This window comes from Saccopteryx bilineata, chromosome 5 (assembly GCF_036850765.1).
Source record: "Saccopteryx bilineata isolate mSacBil1 chromosome 5, mSacBil1_pri_phased_curated, whole genome shotgun sequence".
Lineage (NCBI taxonomy): Eukaryota > Metazoa > Chordata > Mammalia > Chiroptera > Emballonuridae > Saccopteryx > Saccopteryx bilineata.
In genome coordinates, this window is record NC_089494.1 from 203426313 (window position 1) to 203447217 (window position 20905).

At 38.8% G+C, this 20905-nt stretch overlaps 1 protein-coding gene across 2 annotated transcripts in view; it reads right to left on the reverse strand.

Moving 5' to 3' along the window:
- CFAP299 (cilia and flagella associated protein 299) overlaps nt 1-20479 on the reverse strand; it is a 725440-nt gene extending 704961 nt beyond the window's left edge. For both annotated transcript variants that reach the window (XM_066280903.1, XM_066280904.1), the window contains exon 1: nt 20369-20479. In XM_066280903.1, the coding sequence (XP_066137000.1) occupies nt 20369-20479 (111 nt within the window). The remainder of the gene's footprint in view (nt 1-20368) is intronic.
- Between the last annotated feature and the right edge of the window lie 426 nt (nt 20480-20905).

Sequence of the window (20905 nt, forward strand, 5' to 3'; positions counted from 1 at the left end):
CCAGGTTGTTTGAGTATAATGGCCTTGTAGTGTAACTTGGTATTGGGAAGTGTGATACCTCCCACTTTATTGTTCCTTTTCAAGATTGCTGAGGCTATTCATGTTCTTTTCTGGTTTCATATAAATTTTTGGAATATTTTTTCTATATCTTTGAAGTATGTCATTGGTATTTTAATTGGTATTACATTGAATTTATAGATTGCTTTAGGTAATTTGGACATTTTAATGATGTTTATTCTTCCTATCCATGAGCATGGTATATGCTTCCACTTGTTTGTGTCTTTCTTGAGTTCTTTTATCAATGTTTTATAATTTTCTGAGTACAAGTCTTTAATCTCCTTGGTTAAATGTACTCCTAGGTACTTTATTTTTTTGGTTGTAATAGTGAAGGGGATTGTTTCTTTAATTTCTCTTTCTGACAGTTCATTGTTGTGTATAAAAATGCCTCTGATTTCTGAGTATTAATTTTATATCCTGCCACATTGCTGAATTTATTTATCAGGTCTAATAGTTCTTTGACTGAGACTTTAGAGTTTTCTATATACAATATATCATCTGCAAATAATGATAGTTTTACTTCTTCTTTTTCCAATTTCGATGCCTTTTATTTCTTCTTCTTGTCTGATTGCTGTGACTAGGACTTCCAGAACTATGTTGAATAAGAGTGGTGAAATGGGTCACCCCTGTCTTGTTCCTGATTTGAAGGGGATTGATTTCAATTTTTGCCCATTGAGTATGATGTTGGCTGTGGGTTTGTCATAGGAGACGTTTATCATGTTGAGGTATGTTCTATGTATTCCCACTTTGCTGAGAGTTCTGATCATGAATGGGTGCTGAATTTTATCAAATGCCTTTTCTGCATCCATCGAAATTACATGTGGGTTTTCTCCTTCCTTTTGTTTATGTGATGAATCACATTGATTGATTTACGAATATTGTACCAGCCTTGCCTCCCCAAAATAAATCCCACTTGATCATGATGTATGACTTTCTTCATATATTGCTGGATCCAGTTTGCTAATGTTTTGTTGAGAATTTTAGCATCTAAATTTATCGGGGATATTGGCCTATAATTTTCTTTCTTTGTGTTGTCTTTTCCCGGTTTTGGAATCAGAATTATACTCGCCTCATAAAAGAAGCTTGGAAGTCTTCTTTCCCCTTGAATTTTTTGAAATAGCTTCAGAAGGATAGGAGTTAGTTCTTCTTTGACTATTTGGTACAATTTACTTGTGAAGCAATCAGGCCCGGGACTTTTCTTTGTTGGGAGTTTTTTGATAACCGTTTCAATCTCATTTGTTGTAATCAGTCTCTTTAGGTTTTCTGATTCTTCCAGATTAATTTTAGAAAGATTATATGTTTCAAGGAATTTGTCCATTTCATCTAGGTTGTCTAGTTTTTTGGTGTACAGTTTTTCATAGTATTTTCTTACAATATTTTGTATTTCTGTTGTCTCAGTTGTTATATCTCCACTCTCATTTCTAATTTTATTTATTTGAGTCCTCTCTCTTTTTTTCTTGGTGAGTCTGGTTAAAGATTCATCGATCTTGTTTATCTTTTCAAAGAACCAGATCTTGGTTTCCTTGATCCTCTGTATTGTTTCATTAGCCTCTATGTCACTTATTTCTGCTCTGATATTTATTATTTCCTTCCTTCTACTACCTCTGGGCTTTACTTGCTGTTCTTTTTCTAGTTCTTTTAGATGCAGGGTCAAGTTGTTAATTTGAGCTTTTTTCTAGCTTCTTAAGGTATTCCTGTAATGCTATGAACTTCCCTGTCAGGACTGCTTTTGCTGTGTCCCATAAATTTAGAGTTGATGTATGCTCGTTATTGTTCATTTCTAGGAATTTTTTTATTTCTTCTTTGAACTCATTGTTAACCTATTCATTATTTAATAACATACTATTTAGTTTCCACGTGTTTGAGTATTTTTCAGTTTTTCTGTTGTGGTTGATATCTAGTTTCATGCCATTGTGATCAGAGAAAGTGCTTGATATGATTTCAATCTTCTTAAATTTGTTGAGACCACTTTTGTGCCCTCACATGGTCTATCCTAGAGAATGCACCATGAGCACTTAAAAAGAATGTATATTCTGCTGCTTTAGGGTGAAAGGTTCTGAAGGTATCTATTAAATCGAGTTGATCTAATATGTCCTTTAAGTCTGCTGTTTCTTTGTTAATTTTCTTCCTTGAGGATCTATCTAGTGATGTTAGTGGGGTATTGAAATCCCCTACTATTATAGTATTGCTGTTGATCTCGCCCTTTAAATCCATCAAAGTCTGCTTTATATATTTAAGTGCTCCTATATTAGGTGTGTAGATATTTATAATGATTATATCTTCCTGTTGGATTGTTCCCTTTATCATTATGTAGTGACCTTTATCTCTTACTATAGCCTTTGTTTTAAAGTCCATTTTGTCTTATATAAGTATTGCTACCCCAGCTCTTTTTTCATTTTCATTTGCGTGAAATTTTTTTTTCCATCCTTTAATCTTCAGTCTATGTGCATCTTTTGTTTTAAGGTGTGTCTCTTGTAGACAGCATATGTATGGGTCCTGTTTTCTTATCCACGCAGCTACTCTATGTCTTTTGATTGGATCATTTAATCCATTTACATTTACAGTTATTATTGATATGTAATTGTTTATTGCCATTTTATTCTTTAAAACTGTATTCCTCTTTTGTTATATTCTTTTTCTCCTTTGATCTGTTTACAACAGGCCCCTTAGCATTTCTTGCAGCCTAGGTTTGGTTTCAGTGAAATCCTTGAGTTTTTTTTGTCTGGAAAGCTTTTTATTTCTCCTTCAATTTTAAACGATAGCCTTGCTGGATAAAGTAGTCTTGGTTGTAGGCTCTTGTTCTGCATTACTTTGAATATTTCTTACCATTCCCTTTTGGCCTCAAGTGTTTCTGTTGAGAAGTCAGAAGTCATTTTTATGGGGGCTCCTTTGTAGGTGATAGTCTTTTTTTTTCTAGCAGCTTTTAATATTTTCATTTTATCACTTAACTTTGGTACTTTAATTATGATGTGTCTTGGTGTAGATTTCTTTGGGTTTCTCTTTAATGGAGTTCTCTGTGTTTCTTGAACTTGTGAGATGTTTTCCTGCATTAATTGAGAGAAGTTTTCAGCTATGATATGTTTGAACGAAGTCTCTATCCCTTGTTCTTTCTCTTCTTCTTCAGGAACCCCTATGATGTGGATGTTATTTCTCTTTATGTTGTCACAGAGCTTTCTTAGAGTTTCCTCAGACTTTTTGAGTCTCTTTTCTTTTTTCTGCTCTGCTTCCGTGCCTTTATTTATCCTGTCCTCTAACTCGCTGATTCGATTCTTTGCTTCATTCATCCTGCTTTTTATTCCTTCCATTATGTTCTTCATTTCTGATATTGTATTTGTCATTTCTGACTGATTCTTTTTTATTATTTCAATGTCCTTTTTTATATTTGCTATCTTTTATTTAGTTGTTCTTAATGACCATCTATTGTTGTTCTAATATCTTTGAGCATCCTAACAATCGTTATTTTAAACTGCATCTGGTAATTTGGTTATATCTGATTTATTCAGGTCCTTTTCTGGGGATTTCTCTTGATTCATTTGTGTTGCATTTCTCTGCCTTCTCATTTTGTTTGTGTAAAAGAAAGTTTTGGCCACTGGAGTCCACTGGGTGTGACCTCTGTATTCCTTAGGTGTGGTCTGTCTGCAGGACTGCCACCCCCTCTGTTGTTGCTGCCTAGGGAATTCGGATATGGGCGTTGCCAGTCCCTGCCACTGGGGCTGTTGCTGTGGTTTCCACCTCTCCTTCACGGGAGTGGCTGTGATCACATGCTCGGGTGTACAAGCCTCGGTGGCCTTGGCCTTTGCCCTGCCCCCTCAGGTGGCATTATGCTCAGCCATAAGGGCAGGGGTGAGCACCTTTGCTCAGCTGCGGGTCTCCATCTGATTCCAAGCTTTCACCCTGCCCTTGCAGGAGGATCCTGCTCATGGGACAGCTGAAAGACTTGGCTCCACAGGCTAAGCGGGATTGCGTGGCTGCACTCAGTAGCGGGACTCCACCTGTTCTGGGCTTTTGGCTCCACCCCCGTGGGAGGAGTTGGCTCCTAAGTCAGGCCACAGCCTCGGTTCTGCAGGCGAGGCAGGGCTGTGCTCCTGCACACTTGCTCAAGGGTGGGTGTCTGCCCCTTCTGGGGCTCCTGCCCTTCCCCTGCAGGCTGGATTGCAGGCGGCCCGCAGCTGGGCTTGACCACTTTTGCACGTCCCCTCCTCCCCAGCCGGGCAAGACTGAACTCACACCTGGGCCTCAGTGGTAGCCAGCGGCTTCTCCCTTGCTGACACAACCGCACTTCCTCGTCCCACCACCACTTGCCCTCAGGTGATCCCTCAGCCATGTGGGTGGGGGCACTGTAGTTCAGACCCTAAGACTCACTACTGTGGTCCTGAAAGCTCTCTCCTTCTAAAGAACTCTGCTCTAAGTACCATGGGAAAGCTTGTTTGGCTGGTATCCTGTTTCTCTTTGCTGGTATTGCTGTTTCCAGGGGAAATATTCACTTCAGATTTGGTGAGGGACTCATCTCAGAGGTTAGGGTGACTGTCTCTCAAAATGTTTCTTCCTGTGCCTCCTAGATTACACTCTCTTCCTGCTACTCTGGTCCTCTCCTCTCTCCCCATCCCCTGGAGCCCCGGGTGAGTGATTGTGAGAGAGGTTTTCTGCGTGGTCCCTTTAAGAAGAATCCTGGGTCTGAGAAATCAGTCTCTTTCTCACAAACAGTATCCTGTCTTGTTTCCCGCTAAATACTGTCCAGACGCCTCTTCTAGGCTCTTGTTTGCAGGCTGGGGCTTTGTTCCTCGGACTCAGGACCCTTCCCTCTCTGCTAAACTCACTTCCCACCACACAAGTCTCTCCTGGCTGCCGTTCACTTTGGGGGGCTGGGCAGCCCTCTCCACGTTTCCGCTTTTCCTGCCAGTCTCAGTGTGCCTTCTTCAGTGTTCCTTGGTTGAAGAGTCCTATTAGTTTAGTCCAAAGTTGGTTTTTCCAGATGATGGTTCTTAAAATTAGTTCGTAAATCCACTTTGGTTCTGGGAGGTGGAAGTTGGTACGTCTGCTTACTCCATCACCATCTTGTCTTCTCCTGTCCCATAAATTTTGAGTTGATGTATGCTCATTATCATTTGTTTCTAGAATTTTTTTTAATTTCTTCTTTGATCTCATCATTAACTCATTCATTATTTAATAACATGCTATTTAGTTTCCAAGTGTTTGAGTATTTTTCAGTTTTTCTGTTGTGGTTGATATCTAGTTTCATGCCATTGTAATCAGAGAAAATGCTCGATATGATTTCAATCTTCTTAAATTTGTTGAGACCACTTTTGTGTCCTAACGTGTGGTCTATCCTAGAGAATGTACCATGAGCACTTAAAAAGAATGTATATTCTGCTGCTTTAGGGTGAAAGGTTCTGAAGTTATCTATTAAATCGAGTTGATCTATTGTGTCCTTTAAGTCTGCTATTTCTTTGTTAATTTTCTTTCTTGAGGATCTGTCTAGTGATGTTAATGGTGTATTGAAATTCCCTACTATTATAGTATGGCTGTTGATCTCACCATTTATATCCATCAAAGTCTGTTTTATATATTTAGGTGCTTCTATATTACGTGCATAGATATTTTAATGGTTATATCTTCCTGTTGATTGCTCCCTTTATCATTATGTAGTGACCTTTTTTGTCTCTTACTATAGCCTTTGTTTTAAAGTCCATTTTGTCTGATATAAGTATTGCTACCCCAACTTTATTTTCATTTCCATTTGCATGAAATATTTTCTCCATCCTTTTATCTTCAGTCTATGTGTATCTTTTGTTTTAAGGTGTGTCTCTTGTAGACAGCATATGTACTGGTCCTGATTTCTTATCCATACAGCTACCCTATGTCTTTTGATTGGATCATTTAATCAATTTACATTTAAGGTTATTACTGATATGTAGAGAGAGAAAAAAAGGCTATCACCTACAAAGAAGCCCCCATACGGATGAATCCTACTTCTCAACAGAAATCTTGAGCCCCCATAAGGATGACATCTGACTTCTCAAGAGAAACACTTGAGTGCCGGGAATGGCAAGAAATATTCAAAGTAATGCATAACAAGAGCCTACAACCAAGACTACTTTATCCAGCAAGGCTATCGTTTAAAATTGAAGGAGAAATAAAGAGCATCCCAGACAAAAAAAAACTCAAGGAATTCACTACAGCCAAACCAATGCTGCAAGAAATGCTAAAGAGCCTGTTGTAAACAGATCAAAGGGGAAAAAGAATATAGCAAAAGAGGAATATAGCTTTAAAGAATGAAATGGCAATAAAAGCTTTAGTCTTTTAAAAAATTTTCCATTGATTTGAGAGAGAGAAAGAAAGAAGAGCATCAGCTCATTTCAAATAGTTATTCCATTTAGTTGTGCACTGAAAAAAAATTTTTTTTCACATTAATTTCTGAAAGACATTTTTGCTAGATTCATGTTCCTGGTTGACTTTTTACCTTTCAGTGCTTTGAAGATGTTGTCCCATTGCCCCAAGGCTGGTATTATTTTTGATGAAGAGCATTTAGTCTTTCCTGTTTGTTTTATTCTACATGTGCCCTTTTACTTTAGACTCCTTAAGAGAGTCCATTTGTCACTTATTTTCAGCAATTTTAGATATTCCTTGGACTGATTTATTTGTGTTTACTCATTTATTCTGCTTGGAATGTTTTGTACTCCTTGGCCCTATGAATTTATAATTTTCACATAACTTGAAATCTTTTAGCCATTAGTTTTTTCTATATATTTTATTCTTTCTGGTTCTTATGGGATTACACTTACATTTTTGTGGCAGGGGGAAAAGTTAAAAGGTAAATATGTTATCATTTTTTAAAATTAAACTCTAATGGTATTGCAAATAACAGTTCATCTTAGCAAAAACAAGTGATGAGCCATGATAATCGAAATATATAAAGAAGACAGTACTTTTTTATTAATTGTTAATGCTTTTTTATGTGATCATGAGCTTTTCACTTTTGGAATGCATAAGTTTGGGAGTTTTAGCTACAAAAAGGCATCATGCAAAATAGAACCCAGAGAAGGCTCACCTGGAAAAAGCAGGCTTCATTACAAGACCTGTAAGACAACACATGGGAAAGGTAGGTCCCACCCTGTGGACAGCAAATGCTGTAGAAGGTTTAATTCTGAATAGACAGCTATATTCTACTGGGACCGTTTTAGATATCTCCCAGGATGTGTGGGCTCCAGGAATGTGCTCCACCTTTGGACATTGGCAGACGGGTTCCACCCCAGAAGCCAGTGGATCACTGCCCCAGCCCTATGAGTTCCTGGAAGTATAGCTTTGTGGCTGCATCTTCACAGTTCACTCCCTCTACTAAGTTTCAGACTGTAATACACACACACACACACACACACACACACACAGCCTTTGGACCAGAGCCCATGTCCCCTCAAGTGGTTGAGCTGCTGAGACAAGTACTCCCACACTGTTTCTCTGAGTGGGGAGATGAGTACCTGGATTTGCATGTTGGGTGGTCTGAGCCAGACTCCTTACAGAGGATTCTGGGACAAGGGGCATTAAGCAGTGGGGGCACCTAGGTATTCCTCATCTGAAGAAGAAAAAAAGAAAAGTCCTATGGCCACTCTGAACTTTTGACATTGTCCCACACTGGGATTCAGTTGGCTTTTATTTGTGTCATTTGTTGTTATATTATTTATTGCAGGGGTTACTGCTGTAGTTTAATCTTAGATTTCTTTACTAAACTTACTGACCTATTCTAATAGGGCTCAAGTTCATTTTCTTGCATTTTTACGGTAATCATACTGTCTATAAATAATGTCTTATGCCTTCCAAATATTTATGACACTTTTCTTTCATTGTAGTGTTGCATTGTCCAGACTGTCAATAAAAAATTAAGAGTATTAGATAAGCTGATTCAGATACTAAAATGTTTAAACACTAGACAAGAAATTTACTACAACTGTTTGCTATATATTCATTATCAAATTAAATAAGTTTAGAATTTTACCTATGCTTTCTCTGCATCCATAGATATTATATTTTTTCTTTTGAAATTTATTGTTAGAGCTGATCCTATGATCAATCATATTACTCTTTCTCTGACTTACTATTTCTTAATATACTCCTGGATTCATTTTACATTTCTTTTCATACAGTTCATAAGAAAAATTAGTCTTTAGCTTTTTAGTCTCTGCTATCCTTTTCTGAATTAATGTCAGGATTACACATGTCTTATAAAATGATTTTAAAACATTAAAATTATATCCTTTTTTAAACCTGAATTAAATCAGACATAAATAATTCTCATTGTGAAAATTAAAATATGGCAGATATAGTCAATTTGTATTGTGTCAACTTAACTAAGCTAGAACTTAGTTTTCCATAATTTACTCCCGTAGGTAGTTACAGGCTAGGTTGGGCCCCAAGAGACATTTGCAGTAATTTTGGAAGACAGAAAAGGAGTGACTGTGTTGTTCTAGCTCCTGTAGGATCTTCTCCTTCAGCTTCCCCTGCTCCTGGGTCAGGTACAAGTGCACATTTAGCTCTGTGACTAAAAGTGCCAGCTTCTCCTGCAGATCACCCCTATTATCAAACTGGAAGTGTGGAGGAAGTGAAGGCCTAATACAAGTTCCAGTTTGTCCTGCAAATTCTAGCTCTTCCTTGCAGATCTCTGTTTGACCTTGCTTCCCCCACTTCTCATTCACCTTTCCTTCTGTCTAGCTGTCCTAATGACTTTGAGCTCCAGCACCAAACAACAAAGAAACACCTTTTATAGACTATTTAAAAAGTTTTTGTTTTGTAAGTTCAAATCTCCAAAAAATTATGTACACATGATGTGTGTGTGTGTGTGTGTGTGTGTGTGTGTGTGTGTATTCTGTTTCTCTGATTGAACGCTGAATGATTCACAATTACCTACCGGTAATGGTTCCAGAGCAAATTTAAGGAAGGGTTCTCTGATTAGTCTGAGGTTACCTGAAATTAATTCTCTGATTTTATTAAAGACATTAAGAGCTTTGTAACAGTGGTAAAGAGTATATATACTGTAGTTCATGGAATGCAGAGGCAAAGTTATTTATCACCTCTGGATGCCTGCAATGAAGACAAGGCTTTGGTTACCCAAGTGTTTGCTGCCAGAGGACATTTTAGTGTCAATAAGAAATATAAGAAATATAAATGTGCCAAAAACTTTCAGAAAGAAAAGGCGAAGCTCAGGGCTCCGGGATTAGCCAGCCACTTAGTAGCAAGTTAGTAACATAGTCCACTCCCATCATAGAAGGGGAAAATATTTGGTACAGTTTCATGATTTTTAAAAACTCTATCCATAAGTGATTTCCATTATGCCATATATATGCACCTTTTTATATAATTATTGATTTTTTTTTTCTGAAGTGAGAAGCAGGGAAGCAGAGAGACAGACTCCCACACGCGCCCTACCGGGATCCACCTGACAAGACCACTAGGTAGTGATGCTCTGCCCATTTGGGACATTGCTCTGTTGCAACTGGAGCCATTCTAGCACCTGAGGCAGAGGCCATGGACCTGGTCTCAGCACCTGGGCCAACTTTTTGCTCCAATGGAGCCTTGGCTGTGGGAGGAGAAGAGAGAGAGATACAGAGAAAGGACCGGGGGAATGGTGGAGAAGCAGATGGGCGCTTCTCCTGTATGCCCTGTGTGAATTGAGCCCGGGACTTCCACACAGTGGGCTGATGCTCTCCCTCTGAGCCAACCAGGCAGGGCCTAATTATTGATAATTTTTAGTGCCCATATAAGAATTGCTTGTTTGTTATATTTGCTCACTTTTTTATTGATTTTTATCTATTTATTACTAATATGTGGAGCTATATTTTAGCTAGTAAGTTGATTAGATATTTTGAAAATATTTATTCTCAGGTAGTTTCTTGTCTTTTGACTTTTTTATGATATATTTTGTCATACAGAGATAAAAATTTTCAGCAAGGAAATTGTGTATCAAATATTAATAAGGTACATAGAAAACACTGAATCAATGCAGTTACTAGAAAAAGAAAGTTTGAAAATAACTAACCATTCAACTAAAGAAGGTAGAGAAAGAAAAACAAAATAACACCTAAATAATATAGAAATAAAAAATTAATAGAAACAAGAAAATGAAAAAATTAAAATATACAAATTCAGTAAACTTTGATTTCTTAATGAAAGCCAAGAATTTTTTCTTTAAAAAGACCAGTGAAATAGATAACATTTGACAAGCTTAATGGAGGGGGAAAAAAGTATACACAAATAATTTTAGAAATCAAAAAAGACTCATAACAATAGATAAAACTATAAACAAGTGCATAGTAATAAATTTGAAAATCTATGTGAATATATACGAAGCATTTGCTCAAGTTATGAATTTAGAAGATATCCATAGGTGATTCTATTGCATCCTTGATTTTCCAAAAAGAAAGCAGCAGTTTGCATTCCTATTTGAATGTTAGGTTTTCTAGATTATTAGTCAAAGCCCAGGAAGGAAATAGATTCAAACAAAGTAACTGAAGGAAACTGAATGGTTGGGTTAACTTACAAAAGTAAAAACAGGGTTAAGAGAAACCCAAGAGGGGCAAAGAAGAGTTACAAATAACAGTAAACTATTAACATTCATTAACTAGTCCAAATGAGGTGAGGGTAGGGAACAGTTAATAGAACCCAGAAAGATAGCTATAGAAAAGAGTTCCTCAACCCTAAGTTTTAGCTTGATGGAAGAAAATACCTGCTAATCTGCAACACAGTATGAAATAAGTCTGAAGAAAAAAATGCCCAATCTCTCTCTTTTCATGGCTTATAATTTCTTGCCAGTGCCTTTATTAGCTCAATCTAACTGGCCAAAGGGAAAGGAAGCCCAGTTAAAGCAGCCAACAGAAGTCAAGTCCTTGGGGTACAGAGAGCAGAACAGGTTGCTGTAGGATAGAATGTAGATCTCAAGGGTCACAGAGAATATCTAATATACTGAATTCCCCATTCAAAATAAATTTTTCTAAGAAAATTTTAAATTTTAAAATTCTAAGTTTAAAGATTCCTTTTTTTTTTCTAGGAATCACTGTAGGGAATACAAATTCTAAGATCAAGGGGACTCTCATTCATAGGTAATTGTTGACACCAATTTTTTTTTAATTATGGAAAACTATACATAGTATAAAATTAACCATTTTAAGTATACAGGCCGATGGCATTAAGTACATTCATATTGTTGTGCGATCATTACCACCATCCATTACCAGAACTCCTTTCATCTTACAAACCTGAAACCTTGTAGTAATTAAACAGTAACTCCCTGTGCTCCCTTCCCACTAGACCCTGGCAACAACCATTCTACTTGCTGTCTCGGTTATTTGACTACCCTAGGTACCCCACATAAATAGAATTACACAGTATTTGTCTTTTTCTGACTGGCTTATTTCACTTATGTTGACCCTGAAAAAGAAGGTACCTACCAAGAAGGGCTCCTGGTGGCTAAAGGGCTCAAAATTAAAAACAGAGCCTAGTAGCCATTTCTAAACAGGGGCTTCTCATGCAAATTGCACTTCAGGAACATGCCAGCTCTAAGTTGGCACTGCCTACTGCCTGCCTGCAATGTGTTCCTGCAGTCTGGGCCAACCCTTATAAAGGAGTTTCTGGATTCTTACTTCAACCAATAGAACGGATGTAACTGAGTTGAGAATTTATTTCTTTAAAATGACCTTCTTTGCCTGTTTTTCCTTTTGATTCCAACTAGCCTCTTCCAGCACCCTGAATCGCCTGCTTTTTTATCCCTGCACAACCACTCCCTAATCTTTAAGACCTCAGGGCAATGAGCTACTGATCAGCATCCAATAATAATGAACAAAGCCAGAGACAGACTTAGAGGCCTCAATTGTGTTTCAGCCTGAGGCCCAGAACAGCTAAGCAGACAAAAAGACCCCATTGCCAACATCAGGACCAGATTCACTGATAAGGTACTCTCTACTCTAGCTCCCTACCTTAGTTCTGGAGAGACCATGACCCTAACTTCCATAGTCATCATGATTAATGATCTTTCCCCTATATAACTCAATTCTTGGAAGCCACTAGGGAACCAGAGTTTTGAGCATTAGCTCACCTGTTTCCAGGCATGGGCTACTTCTTGAAAACAAACCCTAACTTTTTTTTTCTTTTCTTTTTTTTTTTTTGCTGCAAGCTCTTTATTCGTGTCTTATTGGGCTCTGATGCACATAGGTAAAATGACCCCTTTATTCCAGTAACACTGCCTCTTTCCTTGGTCAATCAGAGCTATACAGCTATATTTCTCATTAGTAGCTTCACTGACCAGAGTGGCTACATTCTGACCAATCAAGACAGTGTTTTTGAACCCAATCAAATAGTAGGATTTGAAGTCTTCAATGCATGAGGATAGACCAGTCAGGGATGAGGTTGTGGGGACTTCTCTCCATATAAGTCAGCTCCGTCTGGCTCAGAGAATGCACTTTACCTTTCCACTGAATACAGAAGACTGCATCTTCCTGGCTGGAGCTTAAACATATAAGATTCTTGCCAGACCAGAGTAGAGCAGACAGGAGAGGACTGGAGCAGGGCAGAGCAGACCAGAGCAGACTGGAATGGAATGGAGTAGAACAGAGCAAAGCAAATATCCCCCTGCTGCCACCACTGAAAATATATACTACAACTCATTTGCTGACCTAGAACATTAGACCCCAGAACTTCTGTCACTGCATCAACTGAAAAACAAAAGCTTCCAGCCCTGGCCAGTTGGCTCAGGGGTATAGCATCAGCCTGGTGTGTGGGTGTTCCAGGTTCCATTCCTGGTCAGGGCACACAGAAGATGCAACCATCTGCTTCTCCACCCTTCCCCCTCTCCTTTCTCTATATCTCTTTCTTCCCCTCCTGCAGCCATAGTTCCAGTGGAGTGAGTTAGCCCAGGCACTGAGAATGGCACCATAGCCCCACCTCAGGCACTAAAATGGCTCCTGATACAACAGAGCAATGCCCCAGATGGGCAGAGCACTTCCCCCTAGTGGGCTTGCTGAGTGGATCCCAATTGGGCACATGTGGGTAGGGTGCACATGGTAATCTGTCTCTCTGCTTCCTTGTTTATCACTTAAGAAAAATACACACACACACACACACACACACACACACAGCTTCCACCACCAAATTCAATACAAAATGGATTGCACATGGTGTTCTTTCCCTCATGTTATTCTTTTCTAAAGTAGGTGTAGAGTAGATGATGGGCAGTGATTTAGTCCCACAAGGATACACTAGCAGCAAGGGAAACTGACAGTGAATTTCTTTCTCTACCTTAGAAAGGTGGACTCAGAATTGGGAAAATCTCAAGACATTATAATGATAATGGGTATTCAAAATGATAACATATTCAGGAAATAGATAGGCACTACACATGATAGATACCCTTAACATAGGAGGGAAGGAAGAGAGAGTGGACAGAAATTAAAGTAGTTTTATAAATTTCATGGTAGAAAACTGAGGAGTGTTCCTGACTGATTAACTCTTCTTTGTTGACAGTAAGAGATGAGGTTATCTACTAATAGAAGCCAAAAAGTGTAAAGATAGTTTTAAAAAGTTGTAAAAAAAAAAAAAAAAAGCAAGGGATATCAACAGACATTCACAAAAGAAATGTAAATAATCAAGAAATATTTAAATAGATTCTTAACCTCACTAATAATCAAGGAAATTAAAATGAAAACAATGAGATGTTTTCCACATATGATATTGGCACACACAGCTGGTGGGAGAGTAAATGGCTATTGCAGAGAGCACTTTGACCATGTCGGTGTAACACATCAATTCCACAAGGAGGATGTACAAAAGTTTTCTCTTTCACTGTTGTTTGTGAATACTCAATAAGGAAAATGAATTTCTAAAGAACCAACCTAAGCAAACAATGAATTCAATGCAGCCACTTGTAAAGAATAGAGAGACCTATGTAGAGTGACATTAAACAGTCTCTAAAATTTAATGTTTGATACTTTTAAGATACAAAAAGATATGAGTATTACTTTTTTCTGAAGAAAATACCAACAAAGAATAATATATACTTACACATAATGAAAATATTTATATATAATAAAAAACACATACAATTTTTGGAAGACTACTTGTATATATCCAAGAAGAGGAAGGATATTGGGATGAACTTCAGCCCTTGCTGCTGCAGCTTGGCTTAGAACCAGAACAAATACTCATCATCTCCTACCTCTACCATCCAGTCTAGATTCCCCTCACACTCAACCAAACACTTCTTCTGGTCTTGCTAGCATATCTAGTAGAGTGAACCAGACCCTCATTCCTAAGCAATCTAAACTGCTGGCTACAAAACCATTTCCAGTTTCAGCTGTTGTTCTCAAATTGGACCATTCTACTTCCAGTGAACACCTGTTAACTATTTTGCAGTTTCTTCTTCGGGGGTCCTTTAGATGCCCACTGTCTTCTCTGCTTTTCTTGGACATAGATACATTCTAGTTGTTGTGCAATTATGGCTTCTCCTCATCTGCTTTTTTATGTTGGGGTTCATAGGAATAACTCTCACCTAGTTTTGTATAAAAGTTTTTCATGGGTTTTTGGTTTTGCTATCCAGCTGCTCTCCGCTTCTGAATCATCCTCTTCTCCTTATTTCCTTCTTCTACCTTTCAGCCCTCCCTTCCTCATTCTTTGTCAGCACCACCCCCATGCCTATGCCTTAAGTGATAGTCGTTCTCCACATTTTGTCTCACTGTACACACTCTGCTTCAGAATCTTTCTTGCGTCCACTTGTTTCCTCCAAGCAGTGGCTTTTGAATCAATGTAAATAAAAATTAAATGGATCATCTTTATATGCACAGAATATAGTTTTTAGGGGATTATTTGAGATGCTGAGAATGACATTAATTTTGTCATTATGAAAGTTTCAGAAATACTGTGGATGCAGCATTCTTGGTTTGGTTTCACCCCGTGATTATCAGAATTCATGTCCACAGGAAACTACATACTTTTACTTGGGAAAAAGTTACTCTGTGAACTTACTGAAAGAAAAATATGCAACTCCCCTTAAGCAGAGAGCATAATTTATGTCAAATTTTTCTATTGTTTAATCACAAGAGTACAGCTAATTCTGAAATACATGCATTAAAATATTATTTCATAAGGAACAGTATTTACACTGAATCTTGATGCAATAAAAATGGAAAAACTACAATGGTTGGTTGTTGATTGTCTTATTGTATAATCACGGTAAATTATATCGCTGAATTATTTTCTAGAATCTCACTTAATGACTTCTAAATAATTTTAAAATTATATCAAAAAGATTTAATTTGCATGATGTATTTTTATTTTCTAAATAATGGAAAGATAACCTCTAAATAAAACCTCCCAATGCTAATCTCTGTACATGATTGGTATCCATTTGTCAGGGAAATTTTAAAATAATTCTATAAACATCCCTTAATTCCTATCTGAGAAAAGCAATCCAGTGGTCACAGACAGCCATTGGAATGAAAGTGCTGTATTTATTTAACATGAAAGAATCACCAAGAAAGAATCCAGGAAACCACAGTGCAATAAAGTTGTCAAAACTTCTAAAGTACCTGTATTTGTATATTAATTTAGAGGATTGGTTTAATTAGGTAAGATGACTAACTCCTCAAAACAAATATTGTTATTTGGGTTAGCTGGGATGAATCTAATTGTTGATACTGTTATAAATTTATTTTGAAAGTTTGTAAGTGTCTAGTAAAATAAGAACATGATAGACTTAGAATGAGGAGCCTCATTCATCCTCCTGAACCACCCTACCCATCTCCAGCTCATCAAATAGTTAAGTAGTATCAGTTTTCATTTATTTTTCTCCTACTTCCTTTCATTCCTAACCAATCTTCATATAAAAAACATTGCAGTCATTATATTAATGCACTACTTGTACACTTAAGGTGGTCTGAGGTGTTAAATGATAATACAGAAGTCAGGGTCATGGCAGGAAAACTCAAAAGAGATGATTAGATGTATAAGAGCACAATTTACAAAGATATGGGCAAGATTTATGGAAACCAACATGGATGGTGAAGCAGCCTGAAACTAGCAGCAGTGGGAGGTCCTTAACACCAGTAGACCTAAAAAGAGATTGGAGAGGAACCAGTTCCTGGAGCAGCGAATGCTGCCAGCTTCTGGAAGGAGTGCTGTACTGATGGAATGAGAAGCTGGCCAAACCCAAGGAATGCAGCCACATCCAAACACAACCTGGAGAAAGATGACAGGGGATAAATCCTCTAACTACTCTATTCCAGCCCTCTGAGCTCCTATTGGCTGAAACAAACCCAAAGGCAAAGTAGCCTGGTTAAGAACCTCAAAGAATAGCAACCAAGACACAGATAAGGGTGGAGAAGGATAGAGAATGAATCCAGCAAAAATACGTGAATCATTGGTACTAACTTTTATTGAAATTAATTGAAAACTTTTGGCAGTAAAACAACATACTACACAATAAAAGAGTACCTGAACAATGATAAATATATGTAAAATGTTTGCTGAATAAAACTTAGTCTGAACTGTAACTTTTATACCAAAGTTAGGTGATAAAGTCTAGAACTAATTCGCACTTAAATTCCTAGCAGTGAAGGCACTGGTTACCTCTTGTAACACTACCTCTTGGTGAAGAATTATGAATTAAATAGATAGTTGAATGACTACATGGATGCAAGTATGGAGAGAGGGATGTATAAATGACTCATAAAACTTTACAGATATAAAAGCCTTTGAATGTAATCTAGTTCATCCCCTTCATTTGTCAGATGAATTAATGGAGTTTCAAATGGGTTAAAAACACAATACAGAATTAAAACCCAAATCTCATGACTCTAGGGTCTTCTAACTATAATACACTAGCATTCATTTACCATTTAAAATTTGCTCCATTCAAACCAGTCAATTATTGATAACCCCTCCCACTCCCAAAAAAGAATAAGAATCACCTTACAGAGCATTGCATAATCTTTGACCCCCTGACACATGCCTGCTAATCTAGCCATATTACTAAAAGAATTTTGAGGAGTCCACCTGTCTTTGTGCAATTTATGTGGGCAATTAACCAGCATCTACACAAAGTATTTGAGAACATAGGTCCACAGATTTTTTATTTAATTTTTTGTGTGTGTGACAGAGACAGAGAGAGTCAGAGAGAGGGACAGATAGGGACAGACAGGAAGGGAGAGAGATGAGAAGCATCAATTCCCCGCTACAGCACCCTAGCTGTTCACTGAATGCCCTCTGGGGGTCTTGACCGGGGGTCCACAGCAGACCGAGTGACAACCCCCAACCCCCGCTCGAGCCAGCAACCTTGGGCTCAAGCTGGTGAGGCCCGCCCAAACCAAATGAGCCCGTGCTCAAGCCAGCGACCTCAGGGTCTCAAACCTGGGTCCCCTGGGTCCCAGTCTGACACTCCATCCACCGCATCACCACCCGGTCAGGCTAGGTCCACAGACTTAATGGCACTTTAAAATCATCACTACTAGCCCTGGCCAGTTTGCTCAGTGGTAGAGCATCGGCCTGGCGTGCAGGAGTCCCAGGTTCGATTTCCGGCCAGGGAACACAGGAGAAGCGCCCATCTGCTTCTCCACCCCTCCTCCTCTCCTTCCTCTCTGTCTCTCTCTTCCCCTCCCACAGCCAAGGCTCCATTGGAGCAAAGTTGGCCTGGGCACTGAGGAAGGCTCCATGGCCTCTGCCTCAGACGCTAGAATGGCTCTGGTTGCAACAGAGCAACACCCCAGATGGGCAGAGCATCACCCCCTGGTGGGCATGCCGGGTGGATCCTGGTCGGGCGCATGCAGGAGTCTGTGTGACTGCCTCCCCGTTTCCAACTTCAGAAAAATACAAAAATAAAATAAAATAAAATAAAATAAAATAAAATAAAATAAAATAAAATAAAATAAAATAAAATAAAATTATCACTACTTAATCCATATATATAAATATATATATCATAATTCAACTAAATATTTATCTTGTTTTTTTATGAAGGTACAATAAGAATAAACTTAATGGCCCTGGACAGGTAGCTTAGATGGTTAAAGCATCATCTTGATACACTAAAGTTGTGGTTCAGTCCATGGAAAATCAATGTTTCTCTCTCTCCCTTCCTTTCTCTCTAAAATCAATCAATAAATTAAAAATAAATAAGCTTGCCTGACCAGGTGGTGGCACAATGGATGGAGCATTGACCTGATGCAGAGGACCCAGGTTTGAAATACCAAGGTTGCTGGCTTGAGTATGGGCTCACCAGCTTGAGCGCAGTGTCACTGGCTTGAGCATGGGATCATGGACATGACCCCAAGGTCACTGGCTTGAGCCCAAAGGTCACTGGCTTGAAGCCCAAGGTTGATGGCTTGAACCCAAAGTTGCTGGCTTTAGCAAGAGGTCACTGGCTCGGGTGGAGTCCCCCAGTGAAGGCACATATGAGAAAGCAATCAATGAACGACTAAGGTGCTGCAATGAAGAATTGATGCTTCTCATCTCTCTCTCTTCCTGTCTGTCTGTCCCTATCTGTCCCTCTCTCTCTTGAAAAATAAACAAATAGACAAATAAAGAAATAAATAAACTTAACCAATGCCAAATTTAAAAGTAAATTTATCATTTCCCCACATCTAGTCATCATTTTCTGTTTTGGAGATCTTTAAAACTGATTGATTAAACATGAAATATTAATTTCTCACATTCAATCAACATTAATGTTTTTAGTTTCCTACTCCCATGAAAAACCTCTACTTAAAAAAAAATAATAAAACCCTTCTTGACAATACTAGGCTTATGCTTGGCAATTTTTCACATGTGCTATAAAGATTATTTTACTTTATTGGTATGTTTATTGTCTGTATTTCATTCTTTTTAAACAGTCAAAAATGTAGATGTAAACACTGTTTAGCACCATTACTTTTCCCCTTTGTGTCAGTGATTTGGATGCATGGCACAAAATGCAGTATCATGATTTTAAACATATTACTTGTATAAAATATTTAAAAGCTTATTTTTAAAAGCAAGAAGCTATGTTGGAAATATTACCTGAACTTACTTTAAAACAGATAATTCCAGAAAAATTAAATTACTTGTCCAGGTCAAACAACTGGTTTGGGGTAGAGATAGAATTAAAATTAGATATTTCTATTTCCTTAAAATTATATTCATATCTAGCACATGAACATGTTTTGGAGATAAGCAATATTAAAACCTTGGTATTCACGTTTAAGTAAAACCCCGCTTAATGCGATATTTGAAGTTCAAAAATTTCAGTCCACTAAAATGCAGAATTAGATTGTTGCAGATAAATAATTTGGGAAGTTGGCTGCAGGATACAAATCCTTCTCAGATTCGGGTGTGGCTTGGTACACAGTCTTGTTCCCTGCGGCCCAAAGAGGAATGGGACAATGTTGGGTTCCGTGGCTTGGCTGCAGAAAGCACAATCTCCAGGTCAGTGCCCATTTAGTCGGCCTGGTTTGGAAATGTTGATATATGAGGGCTGTGGGGACCCACCGTCCACCTCACGCTTCTTAGGACGGAAAGCCTATTATTTTTCTGTCTATCTGGGTTCTCCTCAAGAGGACAACTACTCAATCTCCCCCCAACCCACCACCTGTTCCCCCATCTCTCTTTCTCACTCACTCACACACACCCCTATAAGAAGCAAGTAAGGGCATGATTGCTAGGGGGAAGATAGTAGTCAATCTCATTACGTCCAATTTTGCTGTATTGCAAGATATTTTTTACTATGAATATCAGCTGTGATCACCAACTTGATAAACATGAATCAGTAATATGCAGGCACAGTGACCTGTGTATCCGTTATTAAATGGCTTTTCTGAATCGACTAGCCTGAGACAGAAGTTTATGGACCCAAACGCCCAGTATAAAACCAGATACACCAGGTTAGTGTTGCTGCTCACCCTGAAAGGGCAGCAGGCTTCAGTTCTTTAATCCAAACTGGCAAAGAGAAACAGAGGGTCAGACCTGAATTACAAGCGTCTCAGAAGAACTCCAGTTTCAGCCACCAGCTATAGGAGAATGATTTGGGCAGGGGAGCAGGCCCACAGGCGGCTAGTGAGGCGGAGGTACAGAAATCCAAGATTCCCCAGTCCGCACACTCGGGTTTCTGCCCTGGGTGACAGACACTAGGGTCCCAAATTCTGTACTGACTGAGGCAGCGCGGGGCGGGAAGGACGCCCCGATTCACCTCCGCACTGGGAAACGGCAAGGTCCACTTCACCGCCAGGGGGCGAACACCCCACGGCGCAGGGACTTTCGAGGGACCGAAGTACTAGAAAGAAGCACTCTCCGGTGCTGCCGCCCTTACCTCCAGATAGTACAAGTCCACGGTCGTGATCTGCGAGTCGAGGAAATCTTCATAGGTATTGAACTGAGTGACTATATTGTCCACGGCTGTCAGGCCCTCTTCCTGATTCATTTTGGTTGCCGTGGCGGAAGCGTCCCTAGCAACGGAGGCAGAAGGTTCCACCCACTTCTTTCCTCCCAATCAGTTGGGAACTCGTGCGGGGGTTTGGGTATTAATCCCACCCCCAGGTGTTAACAGCTTCTGGCTTCGGCCTGACTCCTGGGAACTCGGTCTCAAACGCCCCACTCCGAGGTCAAGTCTGGCACCAGTCGGCTGAGAGGGAGAGATGCCAAGTGAAAGGCAAATTTTTAAAGTACGACACTGCCAGGATATGTAGACAAAATAGTGTAGTTCAGCGCTTCTAATCTCATTCTAAAACAGTGTTATTCAAGACAGAAATATTATCTGGTAATGGAAGTTCCGTTTTTGTAAGGAGAGTATCTCAAAACAGAAGTCTCAGGTAATGGTATTGTGATCAAAATCATTAATTTGAAAAAT